The 19,777-nt window shown below is 30.2% G+C and overlaps 1 protein-coding gene across 1 annotated transcript; it reads right to left on the bottom strand.

Annotated features, from left to right (window-relative positions):
- Positions 1-267: 267 nt before the first annotated feature.
- Positions 268-18,383, bottom strand: LOC147806953 (uncharacterized). The gene is made up of 10 exons (XM_087168713.1): positions 18,284-18,383; positions 17,681-18,252; positions 16,259-16,376; positions 15,665-15,789; positions 13,312-13,490; positions 10,706-10,869; positions 9,474-9,560; positions 8,351-8,450; positions 2,817-2,880; positions 268-394 (listed from the first exon to the last, which is right to left on the bottom strand). The coding sequence occupies exons 2-10, from the start codon at positions 17,851-17,853 to the stop codon at positions 268-270; spliced, it is 1,137 nt and encodes a 378-aa protein (XP_087024839.1). The 5' UTR covers positions 17,854-18,252; positions 18,284-18,383.
- Positions 18,384-19,777: the final 1,394 nt, after the last annotated feature.

Here is a 19,777-nt window from a genome sequence, read left to right as displayed (position 1 = left end):
TAGGCCACTATCCTTCCTCTGTCGAACTCGGATACTTGATCAAAAGATGATCGCTGTTTTCTACGAGGCATAATTGATTGTTTTTTGAAAAAGCCACAAGAAAAACACAATTGCCGAACTTGAAATCGTCGAAATCTCCAAGCCTTAAATAGCGCTTTGAAGTGGAGCCACAGGTGCGCGTAATGTGCGTCAGCGCTGAAATTCTAATCATTTGCATATCTCACCTCCGCTAATGCCTGTTGCAAGCATGTTATTTGCATGCTTCCTTCAGGGTGTTGCCAGCAGTGTATTTTTAATACTTATGATATGAATAATACTTATTAACTGAGTCAGAATGAAATAGCTTACTTCATCATTTATATTCTCTAAGTGCTTGTATTTGAACGATCGAGACCTGTAAAATAATTTTTGAAATTTTATTTAAAAAATTTGACACAAAAATTAAAATGCTAACAGTAAATTTCCGCTCTCCAGCCACAACATTTCTAGTTTTGATACACTAATGTCGAGACAATACCAAATATATATATGTATATTGAATTAAACACTTTGTATAATGAGGAATATATTTTTCAAAAAATTATTCGCTGAATAGAAATATTTCGTATCAAATAAACCCAGATTATTTGTTTTTTTTAACTTTTTTATTACATTTTTTTAACTTTTTTATTACATTTTTTTAACATTTATTATCACAGAGTCAATATGTTTATTGAGATTATAAAGAATTTAACTAATACATATTTTTTATTTCTAAATTTTTAAGTTTATTTATTAATACCATTTATTATGCCTAAACTTAAAAACTTTGTATAATGAAGAATATACATAAAAAATACATTCACAGAAAAAAATCTTTCGCATCAAATGTAGATTTTTAAAACAAAATTTTATGACACTTTTTTTTAAATTTATTATTACAGAGTAGATATGTTCATTGAGATTGTAAAGAATTTTACTAATACATATTTTTATTTTAAATTTTCAAGTTTATTTATTAACACGGAAATTGAAATACGAGTTTGTGATTTAACAATTTTGGATAGGAGTTATCAAGGCAACTTTAATATCAGATATCTGTTTCAATATCTGTTTTTAATAAAATCTAAAAATCCTTCAATAAACTCGTTATCTTTCATCAAACAATATTTTTATAAAAAAAATAATAAATCGTGAGTTTTTGAGAATAAATTGAATTTTTCGTTTTAGATATGACAAATATATGCACAAAATTAAATTGACATCAAAGTTTTGTGGAAAAAGTATATTAAAATCAATTTAGTATATTTGTGAAGCACGTGAAATTGTGAGTGTAGGTTTGAAAAGGAAAAAAAAATATGATAGAACTGTTGAACAAGTATGAAATCGATACTGAGGAAACGTAGTAATGCTCTTAAGCCATTCTCTACATCTAATCAAACTGAAAGAGAAATAAAAATTTATTACGCTTTAAAGAGAATGGTTTGAGTTAAAAATGTATCGAACTGCTTGTTGCGATTACATTATTTAAACTGTTCAATTGTATGATTATCATTCATTCAATTATGATAGTTTGATCTTGACCTTGGACCACAAAATCTGATGATTTCCTTGAAGGGTGTGGCTTCACTTCTTTTCTACTTTATCGTTTCTTGGATTATTTTTTTCATTATTTTTATCTGTTGGTTAAATTTTTTCAGAATAAAATTATGCACTGTAAGAAAGTCAGGAGCTGACACTATAAAATGTTTGCACAAAAATCTCTTTTAAAATAATATCACAACATTTTAAAACACATCCCAAAGACAGTGCATATTGTTTAAAAGTTTTATTTCTTTTCTAAAAATATTATTATTCCAATTTAATTTATATATATATATTTATTTAACACATTATGAACAAGAATTTTTCACAAATTTTAAATGTGTTCCTTAAATTATAAATGCATTGTTATTTTTAAGTTTTTGTACGGATTATGGAGTGACTATTAGGTGAAAGTTGCGACCTCAAAAATTAAATCAAACAGCTATCAAATTTTATTGATTTTACCGTCTGTTTTAAGGCAATTTATTTCAAAGAAACGCTACTAACGATTATTAGACATTCTAAAGTTCGTAAAATTCCACAGAGTTTTTTCAATATAATCTATTTCGAAAAGTCTGGTGGCTGTGACTGCAGAAGACGCAATAATTTGGCTATTAAAACTTCATTTTTATGTTTTTTTCAACTTCTTTTCTATTTATAAATCATACATTAATTTAAAATGCATAAAACACCCCATAAAAAAAATCCCGGATCAAATTACTATAAAAAATACCGGCACTCAGGGTGCCGGTACTTTTTACCATAAAATCGATATTTTTACGGGCACATGTTACTGCACAAAACGTCTGTTATACCGTAATGTTTGCAGTAATAATTACAATAAAACCACTGTCAATCAAATATTACTGTATAATAATTTAAGGAAAATAATTTCTTCTTCGGTAAAATGAACTTTACGGATGATGACGCCAAAGTTCCAATACTTAATAGCTTAATTTGATCCAGAATTTTTTACAATTCATATTGAACTTAACTTGCTTTGGAAACACAAGTTTAATTGGAGATAGACAGAAAGATAGGAGTTAATTGCACAACCATAATCGGTTATGCTGCATTTACATATCGTGAAAGAATAATATGTCCGGATTTTCACACTCTTTTCTTAATCAGAAGTTATATCTGACTTAAAAATTACATCATAAAATCCAAGTCAAACTTTCTTTTTTTACCAGTCTTTCAAGCAGAGATTTTTTTTTTAAATTAGAAAAATATTCAACATGAAAATTACTCACACGCATGGATTATTGCTGCACTTTCTCAAGCAAATATTTCGATTTCGTTCTAAGAGTCTTTCAGCTAAACAAAGTATTAAAAATTACATTACAGTAGTAGTATTAAAGAGAATGTGCTTTAAATGCTTGTCTATTGAAATCTTAAAATTGCACTCTCAATTTATTAAAAATTAAATGCTTACATGTTTATTTACTTCGATGCTAAATGTTTGCAAGATGGCTAATATGTAAGCAATGCGAGATGTTAAAATGTTTACTCATTTTTAGAAAATATAGTTTTCAAAATTATTAGTTTATGCCACATTTTAGCTTCGCGAGTTAAAGTAAATTAACAATTAAAATGGGAGTAATTAACCTTTCTATTTATTTTACTCCTTACAACAGTGAAAATTATTTTCAGGAAAACTGTAGGAAAATTTTGAATCTCGAAAAGTTTAAAAGACAATAAATTATGCAAAGTACCAGTCCCGCAGTGAACTGATCGTTAAGACACGGTTCCCAGCAGATCACCGAAGTCAAGCATCACTGGCTACGGTCAGTGCGCGTGTGGGTGACCACTTGGATCAGTCTGCGTAGGGACCGAGGGTGTGCGGTATTGGTCCTCGTTAAACTGTGCTACCGTAAAGTGCTCGACTTCGCGCGCAGGTCGTCGGGCTACCGAAGCGGGTGTGTCATCCCCTCCGCAGAGGATCAAAATTGTGATGGCATGTCTTCCGATCATCCTCCGGGATGTTTCCCAGACCGTCGCCAATAGCCCATTGTGCAGCTCTAGTGCGACGTAAATTAACAACAATAACAAAGCAAAGTACCAAATAAGAGAGGAAATATATTTTAAAAAAATGCCATACATAAATATAGGGTGATTATTATTTACAACTTTATGATTATAAAGAATTTATTTTTGATTATTTATGATTATCACAATTTATTCATAGTGATGATGATATTTGTTTTTAGAAAAAAATACAGTTCAGATACACTAAATCAGCATAATGCCAAAACATCCGATGAACTCTAAAATGATCATAAAAACAAAAGTTTGTTTGTTTTTTTTGGATAAAGGAACAACTTGGTATAAACGTAGCAATCTAAGGGAGTTACATGATTATATTGGAAAACGTGATTTCGATCCCTGCCGGCTAAACTCCCTGTGTACAAAATGATGACTGATGCGCTATAAATCTGCCGGGGTGACAAAGTTCTCCGAGTTCCCATAACAAATAAATACCTCTGGCAGGGCTCGAAAAAACTCAGAAATTTTAACCGTCCCAGAGGACGGCTTGTCCAACAATGTACCCGTCCTCCTTTGAAACTAACACGTCGCTTCTAAATAAATAAAAATATAATTTTCTCTTACTTATCACAAACATTTATCTAAATTGCACAATGAATTAGTAGTTACTAGGATTACAAATACTAGGATTACATTATACAGTAATAAAAGAAATACTAGGTTACTAATAGTAAAACCTAGTATTTCTTTTATGAAATAATTTAAATGACAAAGGTCAAGTTATCTGGAATGTCAATTTATCCGAGGGTACTGCGTTGTTTAAATGAATTAAATATGACGTTTGCCAGTTCCACAATCAAGTCAATGATTTACAGAGGTTTCGGCACAGAAATCTGAAAGGTGTTTTCCATTTAGGTAGATGTTCATAATTGCGTTTAACGCTTCTTGTTTAAGACCAGTACGTAATGTGTGAGGTTTTTTTTTTTTTTTTGTAAGTTCATTGCTGAAAAACCCTTTTCAACCGCTTCAGTACTCCCAGGCAACAAAAAAAAACATCAATTCCACCATGCGCAGTATGTTGCTGTATAGGGTCATTTTAGAAGTGAGGAGCTAGACTCTTGTAAGATAACAAAAATTTAAAATGTATCACGAACATTAACGAACATCAATGGCCGTCCGCTCGGACGTCGGATTCGAGAAATTCGTTGTCCGCGTGGAATTTTTGACCGCCAAGGACGGGCGGCCCTTTTCGAGTCCTGACCTCTGGGGATACTGGATCGGAGATTGATCGTGCTCTAGTTCAGTTCGAAAATTACGATCTGCGGATAGATGGATGATGAGCGACTGTGTCCTCCTTTTAAAACAGGTTGTGATGTATGTCTGTGGTGGAAGTCGAATTCTCAGCCATAGATGGCGTCATTGTAGGAACAAAAAGCTCATCTCTCTCCCTTAAAATAGGCTTACCAGTATTGACAAATAGCCTAAGAGAACAACTAGCAGTCTAAGAATGAGTGCAACAAAAGTTATGCATTTAGACTTCACAGCAAACATCAAAGTTTTTTTTTTATTTAGAAAAAAAACTTATTTTTTCCGTAAAATAAACGACATATTTCTGAATAAAAAATGAACAAGCTTCGCTCTAAAACGATAACTCTGGATTTATTTTGCAGATAATATTTTTAGTTTTAACTTTTATTACCGAAATGTTGGTCAAAATAAGTTTGTTAAAACGCTTTACTGGTGATAAGTGTTTACAAATGATATAATATAATTGTTTTTTTTTTTGTTTTTTTTTTCTTTTTTAATATAGACAGATAATGTTAAATTGCTGTTTTTCAGCTTGTGTATCTTTTGACATTTTGAGGAGCATCATTGTGTTGAAAATATGATATTATAATAATTAATAGAGATTCAAGTGCATCCATATTGGTTTTTAAACGCAGAATAGTTCATAAGCTCCCAGGACTTTTGAATAGTCTAAGGACATCATTCTGAAATTGAAATCCGTTTCATAAGCACGTAATAGAGCCACACTGTAAGAAAGGATTTCTCAAAATTGAGCTAAAATGTGCAAAAAAAAACTTCCAAACAAATAATAGTCGAATTTGAAAGCTCCATGTAACAGTATTCGAAATTGAAGCAGCATATACTCATTATTTTCAGCAAAATGCATTGTTTCAAAAGTTTTGTGAATGAGAAAATGCGTGAGAGAGAGATGTCCGTTGGCGGTGAGCTTGATTTGAACCATGGACAGGGCTCATCAGGGTTCGTAGTAGGTTGCTCTAAATACCATAGTTGTGCACCCCAGTTCAGGGAGAATTAGAAGCTTTATATAGTGGCCACCGCAATGACGTATCGTAGCGCTGTATTTCCAATTTCAAAGATACAAAGAGTTGCAATTTCAAAAATATTGTCCCTATAGCTTTCAGGAAATCGGTAATTTTAATTTTATTCTTTGCTTATTTCGCTATATCTTTAAAAAACATTTAAATGAATGGAAAATATGATATGATGTGTCATTGCGGCTGTCATTATACGAGGGTTGTAAATTAAATAGTGGCAACTTAACATTGAAACTCACAGAAGGGCGGGCATGCGCAAACAGGATATAGAAGTGGTAAGGTGGCGCTGTTGTCGATGTGTAGAGTGCAAAAAACAGTCAATATGCTTAGAAGGGTAGTTGTTGTGTGGCGTTAAAGTGAGGAGTTTCGTTTCCATCGCTCTAAAGCATGTTTTCAAAAGTGTTAATGACGAAAAAAGATGAGATGCTTGAACCCATCGTGCTAATGTCCTATACGGTAAAGCATTTGCTCCACAGGCTTCCACTAATCCTCGAGAGCATTCTGTTTCATTTTTGCCACGGGCAACCTCGATTTTGAGCCACGACCGCTGATCACCTTTTGAAAACATGCTTTAGAGCGATGGAAACGAAACTCTTCACTTTAACGCCACACAACTACCCTTCTAAGCAGATCGACTGTTTTTTGTACTCTATACATAGACAACAGCGCCACCTCACCCCTCCCATATCCTATTTGCGCATGCCCGCCCTTCTGTGAGTTTCAAGGTTAAGTTACCACTATTTAATTTGCAACCCTCGTATAAAGCTTCCTATTTTAACCAGGTCTGTTGGTTAGAGCATCCTACAACGAACCCGGTGGTCCTGGGTTCGACGAACGAATCTTGGTCAACCGACAAACATCAATCTCTCTAACACATTTCTTCCTCCACATCATATTTTAATCTATGCATTTTGCACAAAAATGATCATATGGTTACGTACGATTTTCGAATTCGACTATTATTTGTTCCGAAACAATTTTGACACATTTTTGCTCAAATTTGAGAAACCCTTTATTATAGTGCAGAATTTATAAATAAGTTGAAAACAACGAATCTCTTAGATTGCCAAAAGTCTATTCGAAAAGATAAATACAAATAGATATATAGCATCTTTCAGTAAGTGCTAATTACTCAAATTAAGAAACATAAAGTTTGAGTTTGGTAACAAAATAAATATCAATATATGTTTAAAGAAATGTATTACGAGTAGATATTAAGCAACTTAAATACTTTACTAATATTCGACAATTAAAAAAAATTAATAGTGTTGTAGTTCAATGTAGCATTGCGACCAAAATATTATCCTTCCCTTGTTAAATTGAACACCAAAAAATTTTGAAAGCAAAAAATGTCATTTGTTTGAAAAGGGAAGATTATCTTCAAAGTGAAGGTAAATGTTTACTTAAAATTAGTAGTTTATTCAATAGGTGGTACGTAAATACTTCTGAATTATTACAATAAATCAAGTTTGAGTTAAGTTTGCCAAACAACATTTACACATGAGTAAAATATTGTCACTCTACAAGAAGAAATTTTGATATTGTATATTATAATACTATTTTTATGTAGCTTATAATCAATAATTGTGGCTCCTGTAATGAAATCTTGCATACGAAAGACAAAACAGAAAAAATGGTTTAGAAATATTTTTGTTACACAACTCTGAGGCTACTGGTAGCAATACGTTTACACAAACCGTTGCTCTAAAACTATGAGAAAAAAATACAATCAAACTATTCTCAGTTATCCACAATACATAGGAAATTCATAAAATTTTCTCTGAATCTTGAATTATTTGACGAAATTTTCCTTAAATATCACGTAACGCTTCCATTTTTTCCCTTCTTCTCTTAATACTTATTGACTTAACGAATTCATAAAAATGAATTTCACATTCATTGTGCTTCAAAAATGTAATTCGTTATTGTTTACAGTCATTTTATCACGAAATCACGTGATTTTTGTTAAAATACGAACTTCCAAATAATTTGCAAAAATTGATTCCTTATTCTTATGTTGTCTCAGCATTTTTAATCTGATTTTAAAATCGTTTGCGGGTATAAAAAGGTTAAAACACAGCTAAAAAGCCGTAAAAATAGCGTAGCAAATTGACCTGGAGATCAGGTTTCCCGGGTTCAATTTCTGACAATGACTGAATACTCATTCCTCACTAATTGTATTTTCTACAGTTATAATATTTTACATTATTTTTCCCGTTAAATCGTGTCAGCCCATATATAGCATTAAACCTAAAGTTTTACTAGAAATTCTCAAAGAATAAAAATAGTAGTTATTTCATAGATTTAATAAACAGTTTGCTTGGAGCATTTTACATTGAACGGTTTTGTTAAAGGGAAGTGAAAATTGTACAGATTTTGAATAAGCCATGTTTATACGGTAGAGGGTGCTAATATAAATATCCTATCGTTGACACATTTTGCAAAATATTGAATCTTACATTTCTTGCACAATTTCGCCATATGACTTATGCTTATTGAACGAGGTGCACATCCATACTGCTCCATATGAAGATTAAAGTTGCAACTCTCTATGCAATCCTAAATAAAATATACATGATAAAACATCAATGAAGGAAATGTTATATAGTCAACTTTTTAGAACGATTCCTGACATCCGGACAAAAATAGACACTACAGCGTAAGCTCGTTGCATCGTGAGTGCAGAAAAATTCCGTAATAACAAACACATAACTAAAAAAGTCTACTAATAGTACACTGGCAATCATGAATTAAGGAAAAACTACAAAAGTAGAGATAGCTGACCCAAAAATAAGCCATTCACTATGAAATTTGATTATATTTTGCTAGGTTGTTTTTTATCGCTAAACACGTATAAAAAGGTACACGTAAACACTTAGTCCCTCAATTTATGACCAAATCCTTTCGAAATTTTGTCTGTAATATGTAATCCAAATATGTAAAACAATATATGCTTATTTAGAGAAAGCACGTTTTTTGTCCGAATTTGTAACTTAATTAATTGTTGGCACTAATTAATTAGCATATTTGAAGGCACCCCCCAGGAACCCTTAAGATTGACTCTTAGTACGTAAAAATCTGATCATTAGGATCGGAAGTTAATCAGAGAGATATCTTTTTTGAGCATTGTACAATTACTGGGTTCTGCTTCTCAAACCAAATAATTTAAATGAATCTTAACTCACCATCATTAAGTCTTAACATAAACTTAAGATTTAATTTCATTGTTCGACAATAGGTTGCACTGATAGGAACAAAAACAAAATATAATTTCAAATTAACATTTTTCACGAACAATGAGCCACCAACAGAAAAAAAAGCTATAGTCACACGTGTAGATTTGTTTCGAATGGATTACGTGCAGAAAAATATTTAATAATATTTTAATTATATTAATTTATATTTCAACTAATTTCGAAATTTGAAGAAGAAAATCTGATTCCAAAACACAGCAATGAACTGTATAATTCTATCTCCTTTTTCTTTGAAATTGATATTTTTTTAATGATGGGTAGAATCGGAGTACATGATACTTTACAATAAATCACGTCATGCAATAAAAGAAATAAAACAGGAACTTACCATGATATCAAAAAATTCATCTGAAGTTCCTTTATTCAACACTGAGCAATTTGTATCATAAGGGTCGGGTAAGAGATGTTGCTCGATCTAATTAAAAAATTTGGTTAGCAATTTGATGGCAATAGTCAAAAGTTATGAATTATATACGTTAATGTAAAAATAGAAATATGCTACACCTAGATCTTTTTATTTTATTCAGGAAGCATTCTGCTTCACCAAAAGCAAAATCTATTTGACATTTCTGTTCCCCTCATATAATATTGTAAAATATTTTGTGACATAAGATACATTTAATACAAATCTTATAACAAAATATATCATTTGAATTAAAATTAGGTATAATTTTTGACAAGATCTAGATTATAAAAGATATTTAGATGGGAAGCTGCGATTCTTTTGCTCGCTGTTGGAATTTTTATTCTAAAATTACGATAAAATAACCAACAGCTGTTTGTCCATCCATTTGATCTTAAAGTTAATGGTTAAGAACATCTTACACAGTTACGATTTTCAAACTGTTTACAACTAGTATGGTTAAAAAACTATGAATACAATACAGTACGGTTTTTTAACTACTTGCAACTTCCATGATTTCACGTACTTACAAAAAAAACATTTAACAGGAAATTGGAGCTAAGCTTTTCGTTAGGTAATGGGCATTAGAGTTAGATAACAGGCATTGGAAATTCTTCATGTGTTGAAGAGAATGGAGGAAATATTGTGGTGAGAACGATAGGACTTGAACCCCGATTCTGTAGATTATGAGATTGCCAGATTTGTTATAATATGTTCTCCGCTGCAAGGATCAAAAATTTGCTTCACTAGGTGGTCCTATTTGATGCGATAAAATTCTGTTTGTTTAACAGTATTAGGTGAAAGCAATTAGTAAATTGTTTTTCTAACAATTTACAGTTAAAATATTATCTTATCAATAGTTATTTGATGTTTCGTTTGAATATGCTAAAATAACCACTGAATAAATTGTTCTTTAACCATTTTTTCTGAAAAATTTCTAACAGTGCGGTACTGGGTGAAAATGATATTTAAAACTTCTTTAAGTCTTTAAAGGTGTTTTTTTTAATTGGAGCTGATGCATTAACTGATGTGGCCATTATTAAAAAAAGTAGACTTAATTTAAAGTACTGTAAAAATTATAGAAAAACTCCAATTTTCATCATTCTAAAAATTATAAAACCATAGTTTGGAGATTGTACTTTGTAAATCATACTCACATATTCAGTTATTTGAAGAAGATGATATCCCGGAAATCCAAGCCTTAAACCATGCCTAAAAGGATTCACAAGCTTTCTAGAATCGTGTATTGTAAGATAAATGGCCGGCTTGGCCAAAGGATCAAGGTATTCATCCAGCTTTATATGTAAGACGAAAACAATATCTGAGAAAGAAAGAACATTTCCATTTTAGATTTCATACCATTTGCTGCATATTCAATTTAGAAGTCTTACAGGATAAGTAAGTAAAAGCTGTTGTGTAATATCTCTCTGAGTACAATGTTGGACAACTAAAAAATTGGGGGAAAGAACACTATATTTCAGGCTAATACCAAATCAAGTTCTCATATGCAATTTAAAATGTGTCATTTAAATCTAAACACCTAAAGTGGAAAAAGCTTACACCTGTCTCACGTGCATTCACACCATGCGCATGCACCGTAGGCCAGAAGACCATGATCTTTGGCCTACAGTCAAAAATTAAATTTTCAACTAAAATATGTGTGGGCAGTTTTAATATAGCCCAAATTAAGTATTCATAATCATTCTAAACGTTATTATTTACTTTTTGGACCGACAAGAGTACAATGTAATGAAAAATATGTTTAAAAAAAAATTTTAATGTAACTTTTAAATTTTTATTTCAGAAATATATACAGGAATTTCACCTTACTGTTACATTTTTATCAGAGAAATTAGTCTGAAATCATAGTACAATTTTTCAATTTGCTCGATTAGCTAATACTCTTGACAAACTTATAGTTTATATCTTATCATTTCGCATTTTACAATGTATAAATCACTTTCGAAACTTAGTTCCAAAAAGTTCCACAAGGTAATTAGCTAAACTTTTTTTTGTTGCCTTCTTTGATGTTTCTTCTTTCGAAAAAACCTGCCCCATTTTGCCCGTGTTGCAAAGGTGGACTAAATATACCGAAAAACAAAAATTATGTTTTTTTGTTTCATGTTTTCGCTTTATTTTGTAATTAATTTGCGTAATTTTGTAATATTACTTCGGAAATATAATTTGCTTTAAATTTTTAATATGAAATTACGAAAATTATTATATTTTCATTGCTATATTTAATTATTTAAACTTACTATATTATTATTTTTGTTTTTGCTCGCCATATTTCAGCCGACATTTTGTTTTTTTGGGTATTTTTAGTGTATTTCGAAATTTCAACTATGAATTCAATTTACCTGCACATAAGAAACCCTAAATGAAACCCCCCAAATTTTGAAACAAATTTTATCGAAATACTAATTTTGGCAACGAAACCTTGGATGCTGGCCCACTGTGCATGCTTGTAGAAATTTGAATGCGAGTTGGCGATAGTTTGTTGTTGCCTTCTAAGTTGCTATACACCTACAGAAAAAGTTCACCTATAAAATATGGATTATGTTTTTATTTGTTTAGTAGGGATAATTATGTTTTAATTTTTAACTTTTTATGAACTTTATTAAATGATTTTATAACGAATAATTTCTATCCACATCGGTTTTAATAAGCCTAGTTTGAATTCATCTTAATATTCTCCTTGTGCAACGCTTACGTTTGTTTAACAAGCTAATTTTATTTTAAGATATATTAAATATGTACACATTAATCTTAAGTTAATTCTTGCTTTAAATTGCATCGTAAAATTAACTTTATAGATTCGTATGTGTATCTTATGTTACTATCAAAGAATTTGTTTTAGTTTTACTGAATACAAAAAATAGTGGCTGCAACTTGACACCAAAAGAGCATTCTCCTGTTGTTATGAAGTACCAAGAACCAAAGTTATTGATGGTGTTTTAATTTACCGCTTTTGCGAATTGAAACTTTGACTTACGTGCCACCATTTTTGGTGTTTTAAGATACACTCAAAATTTTATCAACATAATTTATTGAGGACTTTAGCTAGAAATTTTTACATGCCTAGTTCAATATAAATTATATCTTTAAATATTTTTGTTTTACTTGGCTCAATACTTAAATTCGAATGATTGCACAGGTTAGATCAATAAATTAAGAGTTGAATAGTGCATAAGAAAATAAGCTAAGTATAAAGTGTTACACATTTAAGAAAAACCGTCTTCAGGCAAGCTTGCAGGTAGTGAGAATCAGTTTTGAATATTATTATTACTAGACTCATCACTTTAATTCGAATGATTATACATGTAAGATTTATCAATTCAGAGTTGAAATAATGTTTTAAAAAATGAGATAAGAGTATTACCTCTTTAAAAAAACGGTTTTCGGACAATCTTACGGGGACAAGAGAATCCCGCTACGGAATATTTTTGTTTTACTTGGTACGTACATTACTTTAATTCAAATTATTGCACAGTTTAGATTACCAATTTAGAATGGAATAATGTTTTAGAAAAGGAGCTAAAAGTGTTTCCCCTTTTAAAAAAAAACAGTAACCTTTGCACTCGATTATGAAAACGAACATACTGTGTTCCAAACGTTAAAAAGCACATTTCAGGGATTTAATTCCCAGAGATAATGGAACTTGCTAACAAGCGAAAGAAAAGTCAGCTGGGAATAAGTTAAAACAACGTTAATTTAATCGGCTTTCACTTACATAATTTATACGGAGCATCTGTTTACTTACCTTTCGTAGTTACAACTTTAGTCTCATTTTGCCAATTATCCTTATTTAAATCTCTGCGAACAACTGCTCTATTGAAGAATTTTGTAACAACTTCGACATCAGATTTCAGTCCATAGGATAAACAAATTGCAGATTCTCCATCATTGTCGGTAAATGGTACCAGGTGAAGCTTGTATGTTCTTCAATCGTACAAAAATAAATGAAATAGCTCTAGTATATCTAAGAGTACATGATATATATATATATATATATATATATATATATATATATATATATATATATATATATATACATATATATATATATTTATGTCACGGCGAGATCGATATCGGTGGTTGTTGACTTTCACCGACAAACACCAAATACGTCGGTGAAAGATTGAATATTTCATTATATTCTTGTACATTCGGACCCTCACCGGTGTATGTCGACAATCACAGATATGCTTTGGTGAATGTTCGAAATATTTATTACATTCGATTTGATATGAATTTATTCGTGGATATAATTACATTTATTCGATATTTTAACCCTACACTGATGTTTTTTTAAGGTTAAGTGCCACTGCCCGGTATACTCTACACTGATGTTTTTTTAAGGTAAAGTGCAACTGCCCGGTATACCCTACACAGATGTTTTTTTAAGGTTAAGTGCCACTGCCCGGTATACCCTACACTGATGTTTTTTTAAGGTTAAGCGCCACAGGCCCGGTATACATTTACCCGATACTCCAAACACTGATGTTTCTTCTAATCTATCGTCAGTAAGTATTAAAATATAGAATAAATATAAATATATCAAATAAATATAATAATATTAACGAACAAATTAATATAAAATTGGATATAACAAATATTTCGGACATTCACCAAAGCGACTATGTGATTGTTGACATTCACCGGTGAGAGTCAGAAATAAGGGTATTTAGCAAATATTTCGGACATATACCAAGTGACTACGTGAATGTTGACATTCTCCAGATTTCGGTGTTTCACTGTAACATATATATATATATATATATATATATATATATAGAGAGAGAGAGAGAGAGAGAGAGAGAGAGATCTATATATATATATATATATATATATTTCCTGTTTTTTTTTAATTGTTTAATTGTTTACTGATATTCTTACTCAACCTGATAAATTTGATCAAAATAAATAAAACAATAACAATATCAATATCAAACGATGTAAGTAAAAATCAAACAATGTAAATAAAAATATGTGTCCATAATTCCATTTACATCTTACTTTAAAAATAGTAGGAAATAAAAGCTTTCTCTTGAGTTAAAGTACCTTTCAAATGTGACATATTTTCGGTGATTTTGAAAACTCCCCATACGAGTATAAAAAATTAAGCATACTCAACCTGTATTTTTGCCATTAAAAATATGATATTTTTTCCTAAACTGCATTATTTTTCCAAATTACAAGAAACGTTCTTAGGATATTAGAAAATTCGTGCTTAACTTAATCATTGTACATATTGCTTCCTTCTTAAAAGCAAATCATACTACTGAGAAAAAGATAGTTTGAATATTGTTTAATCAATTGTTTAATCAGAACAAGGAAATGAAGTTTATCTTGTATTAATTTTTCTCTTTAATTGTAAATAGTATATGTGATTGCCATTAAATATTTTCTTCCTATTCAATTTGAGCACAGTTCAATGTGTTTTTAATTTTAACGTCAACAGAGCAGAATAATTCAGCCTTTCGTTAGAAGTCGGACCCGGTTTCTCAAAACGCATGAATGTTGAAAAGCAGATATTTTTTTTAATGAAGATATATTTATAAGTAATGAAATATTTCAATTGGCTAAGTATTGAAATATTTAGTTTCGATTTTTATTGCTGTTTGAAATTTGTTTCGAAATTCATCTTTTAATTTGAATCTTTGTTGTATATTTTTCAGTGAATAATGACTAATGTAACTATAAGTTGATTGAAAAAGAAGCGAAGTGTATATGAAACATCTTTTGTGAAGCATTTAAATTTTTAGAAATGAAATTTTTAGAAGTCGAACCTAGTTTTTTCGAATTAATAAAAATAGTGTAAAAAAATAGTCTGGTATCTAAAAAGAGCATTTTTTTTTATTGAAGCTATCTTTATAAGTAATGAAATATTCTGTAAGTGATGCTATTTCAGCTGGTAAAAGTTTCTAACTACAAAATCATTTCGTATGAGGCTTTTCAGCAGTTGCACACTATTTAAGTTCTTTCCAAAAAAAAATTAGGAAAAAAAAAAAAGGAAGACACAGATGTCGGTTATTTTTTAATGCATCACGTCATTTTGTCACATTAGGTTCTTAATATAGTTTAAAACCCTCCACACATTAATTTATACGTACCTTTTATCCCTGAATAAGTGCAAGATATTATTATCGTTTAGATGAGTTATAAAATCTTCAAATTCAGTAATTGTTCTTTGCCAATCATAACAACTATCGTCGCATACAGGATTATCTTTAAAAACCTGAAATAAAATGACGAAGCATTATTTATATTATTTTATTTGACAAAAAATAATAAAATTTACAATAGTTTCGTGAAAAATTATATGAATAAATAAATCTTGGTGTAATTAACTATAAATGTGATACTCTATGAACAAAAGCCATCAAATACTTTCAATGGTTTTTTTCGTATTCACAAGAAACACTAAGAGAATTTTTTGTTTGCTTGTTCTTTTATTTTATTTTACTACAACTAGTACTTTACAATAACATTTTTTTCCATGCGGTAATTAAGGGATATGAAAAAATAATAAAAGAAATTATGTACTCTTAAACATCTTGCATATATAAAGCAATAAATCTGTAAATTCTACACTTGTTTTTACTTATGATGTGCGGTGCATTGAGCTAAAAATTACTTTTTGCATCAAACATAATAAATTACAATATAAATTCATTATTTAGTAGAAATACGTGCGTAAAACTTACGCCTAAGTATATGTCATCTAAGTTGCAATATTTGTCATGCTTGCTACATAACTCTTCTTCGGAATTGAGAAAAACACACTTATGCGGCTGTTCTGTGCAAACATGTCTCCTACTTCGCCTTCAAAGGAAGTCAAGAATTTATCATTATAAAGGTTAAAGTTAACAACTAAGAATTTTACTGATCTCTACAAATTAGAACCATAGCCATTCATATAATGTAGAAGATCTAAAACAATCGAGAATATGTCCGGGTGTGTCCGTAAAGTCCGGGCAATCGGTTAATTTTCAAGAAAACGGTCATAAAAGTGCCTACTACCAGATAGTTAACTGTTAACTTGGTTTTAAAATTAATTTGAAAAGAAAGATTTCACATAAACTTGAAATTTTGCCGGCAAAAGATGCCTGGTCGATGTTAAATCTACGGAAATTTCTTTTCCTTTCAGTCGATTAGCATGACTTAGCAGACTATTACCTATATGTACGGTCAGCAAAATAAAAAACGGACCACTCTGAATACTTTTGATCTAATGTAGTGATCTAATTAATGACTTTTGACTCAATCTTAATGGTTCAAGGGGGAGATCTCAAATATGTTAATTAATAAAAGCAGACGATATTTTAAGTTACGAAATCAGACATAAAAACGCACTTTCTCTGAATAAACATGTCTGTTTTTCGATGGATTCAGATTTTCGACCCCAAAAATACAGGGGGTAGCCGCTATCTGGGAAATACAGTCCCGATTGATTGGTCACGAGAGCTTGGATTTCCTAACGTTGATTTTACTTTTTATGTATTTTCTCTTATCTTGGGAAGTTTTTAAGTGAATTGAAAATTTTTTACTCACGGTTATAAAATTCGTTTCTCCAAAGATAATTTTATGAAGAAAAAAAAAAGAAATTATTTAGGTAAATATTTATTATTTTTTATTATTTTATTTAATAATTGAAAATTTAATTGTGAAGCATAAAAATTTTTCTGTAGTTTTAAAAATTTTATTGTTACATGGAAAATTACAAAATTTGAGTGAAATCGGTCGAATAATTACCGCTTCTTTTGGTAAACATCAACATGTTTTGCGCCAACTGCAATCGCTATGGCGCCAAATTGATTTTAAACTAGAAAAACTAAGTTAAAAAAATTATTAAAAAAAATATTTAAAAAAAAACATGTAGTTGGGTTGGCTACGATTTGTACCCCTCGAGCTAGTCCCGTTCTGTGATTTTTTTTTTTTTTTTTAACTTTCTTGCCTGCCCGGAAGTTGCTAAGAGTTGGCAATTATTCTGTCACAGATCACGATACAGATATCTCCCCTTTTTAATTCTCACTTTGACCAAAGTAAACGGTTATTATTAATTTCTACCGGTTAGTATTAATAATAACCGGATTTATCACTTTAACCGTAACATATGTATTACTTACCGATTTGCATCGCATAGAGTTATTGCTGGCCGATCTATGGTGAATGGTCTTTCTATTATCTGCATTGAAGTAGTTTCGTAAGTAAGATATTGTATCGCGTAATCATAAGTAAAATACAGAAATCCAAATAAATTCAGAAGAAATATCACCAGCTTTATCAATTTTTCTTTCATGGAATTTGACGCTGCGACATCGGCTATAGAAGAAATGAACGACTTCTTGAATATTTTGACTGCAATTGGCGTTTCATCAGTTTCGAGAATTATTTCGTTTCCACTCTGTTCAACTCCAAACGGACGAATAGTATCTTTTCTCTTCTAAAGAAGGAAAAGAAAATATCCATTTTTAATATAATTTGGAGATATTGTAACGAGATAAAATGCTTTCTAAACGCTACCGTTTGTGCAGGATTTCGCAGTTTTTGAACTTTGACATGTAAAAAAAACTATGTTAAATTCAAACTTTAGTAAAATTTATCGATATTATATTCATAACTGGACTCAGACGAGTGAATTTGATCAATATTGGCATTATTTGCATGTAATATTTACAAATAATAAGTCAAAACATACCTTGCACAAAGTAGTCCCCAAGTGGGGCTACTTTGGGCAGCGATAGGAATTCAGTTTAATAATCATGTTTTTAGTAAAATATTGATATAAAATTGTTAAAAAAGTTAATTGTTGACATTTTTAATAACAAAAACATCAAGATATGGTAAAGATATTAGTTTGAAAATAATTTTCAGCGTTAAAAAACCATTTTTTATAAAGAATTTTTTCTTAAAAAGAATGTTTATATCAAAACATTTGAATTTAAACAAAAGGAAACCATATACATTTTTGAACATTGAAATGGATGAAATTTCAAAAATAATAATTATTACATATTCATTAACATTTATAATATTGATAAATTTGAACATAACATGCTTGAATGAACATGACAGAATTTGCTGTTCAGTTTCTGTCAAAATCCTCTGATGTCCTATAAAATATATTTTTGTGTGTTAAATCGTTTGATTAATTCATTGAAAAATCTTTGTAGAAGAAAAATAATAGTTTACCAGCACGTTTCACGCGCTTCTTGTGAATTTTATTAGAGATAGTATTTCTGTGGATTTTGTACTTCCGAGAAACTTCTGCAATCGACATACCACCAGCAACTGCTTGCAAACATTGTTGCAGCTTTTCTAAAGTGTAATCACGGTAGTTTCTCGTTCCAGGTATTTTTTTTATAACGTCTGACCATTTTTCTCTCGAAAAAAAACGAATGAAACTTTGCACAAAGTAGCCCCACAGTGCATTTTTTTTCATTTTCCGTTTATTTGTTATTAATTTTCAAAACATTTTAACGCTAACATGATATAATTGTTTATTAATACATAAATAAAGAATTTTGCACTTACTACAATTGTTTTATCAACGTCTTTGCATTTCACAGCTAAAGTTTCCACGCACACTTTTCGATGTCCGACGTTCTCGGAAAGTTGTTGACATTGGATAAACAAAACACACTCTGAGATTGTTTTAAAATTCGAAAAAAAATTTTGTAGTAATAGAGGAGACTTCTATCTTCAAATTCCACACATTTTTAACGTGAAAAAAACGTAATACTGAATAGCAGCACTTGAAAAGTGCCAAATTCGAATTTGCACAAAGTAACCCTCGCTGCACAAAGTAGTCCCACAAGACGTTACATAAAGACTCAGTATCATCAATTAAACTCATTTTGAAATGTGGTTAATTCATGAATTTAAATGGCAATTTTAAATCATTAAATCATGCATGCTTCATGCAAATTTAAATGGCAGAATAGAAAATTTGAGTGAAATCGGCTGTATAGTTCTAAACAATAGAATTTTGAAAACGCGTCTATTTCCAAATTCGATCCACCAGAACTATTCGACAGATTTCGATCACATTTTGTATTTTGCCATTTTAAATTGCATTATTATATCTGTTGTATTGTTACGATTCAAAATAAATTTTAGAATAAAATAAATAGTTACAATTTTTAAATTAAAGTATTAACATCATAATAGGTAGCATTTAAGGCACTAATGGCAATGTATAATATAAATGTGAAAACATAAAA

Source organism: Parasteatoda tepidariorum, chromosome 7 (genome assembly GCF_982258835.1).
Source record: "Parasteatoda tepidariorum strain Cologne lab strain chromosome 7, Ptep-v5.0, whole genome shotgun sequence".
Lineage (NCBI taxonomy): Eukaryota > Metazoa > Arthropoda > Arachnida > Araneae > Theridiidae > Parasteatoda > Parasteatoda tepidariorum.
Note: the sequence above shows the minus strand (reverse complement) of the source record. Positions and strands in the feature narration are given on the sequence as shown.

Coding starts and splice junctions, on each gene's coding strand:
- LOC147806953 (XM_087168713.1), bottom strand. CDS start 17,853: ATGAAAGAAAAATTGATAAAGCTGGTGATATTTCTTCTGAATTTATTT. Junction 10,870..13,311: donor TAAAGTTGTAACTACGAAAG/GTAAGTAAACAG, acceptor TTTCTTTCTCAG/ATATTGTTTTCGTCTTACAT. Junction 2,881..8,350: donor GGCGAAATTGTGCAAGAAAT/GTAAGATTCAAT, acceptor TACTTTGTTTAG/CTGAAAGACTCTTAGAACGA.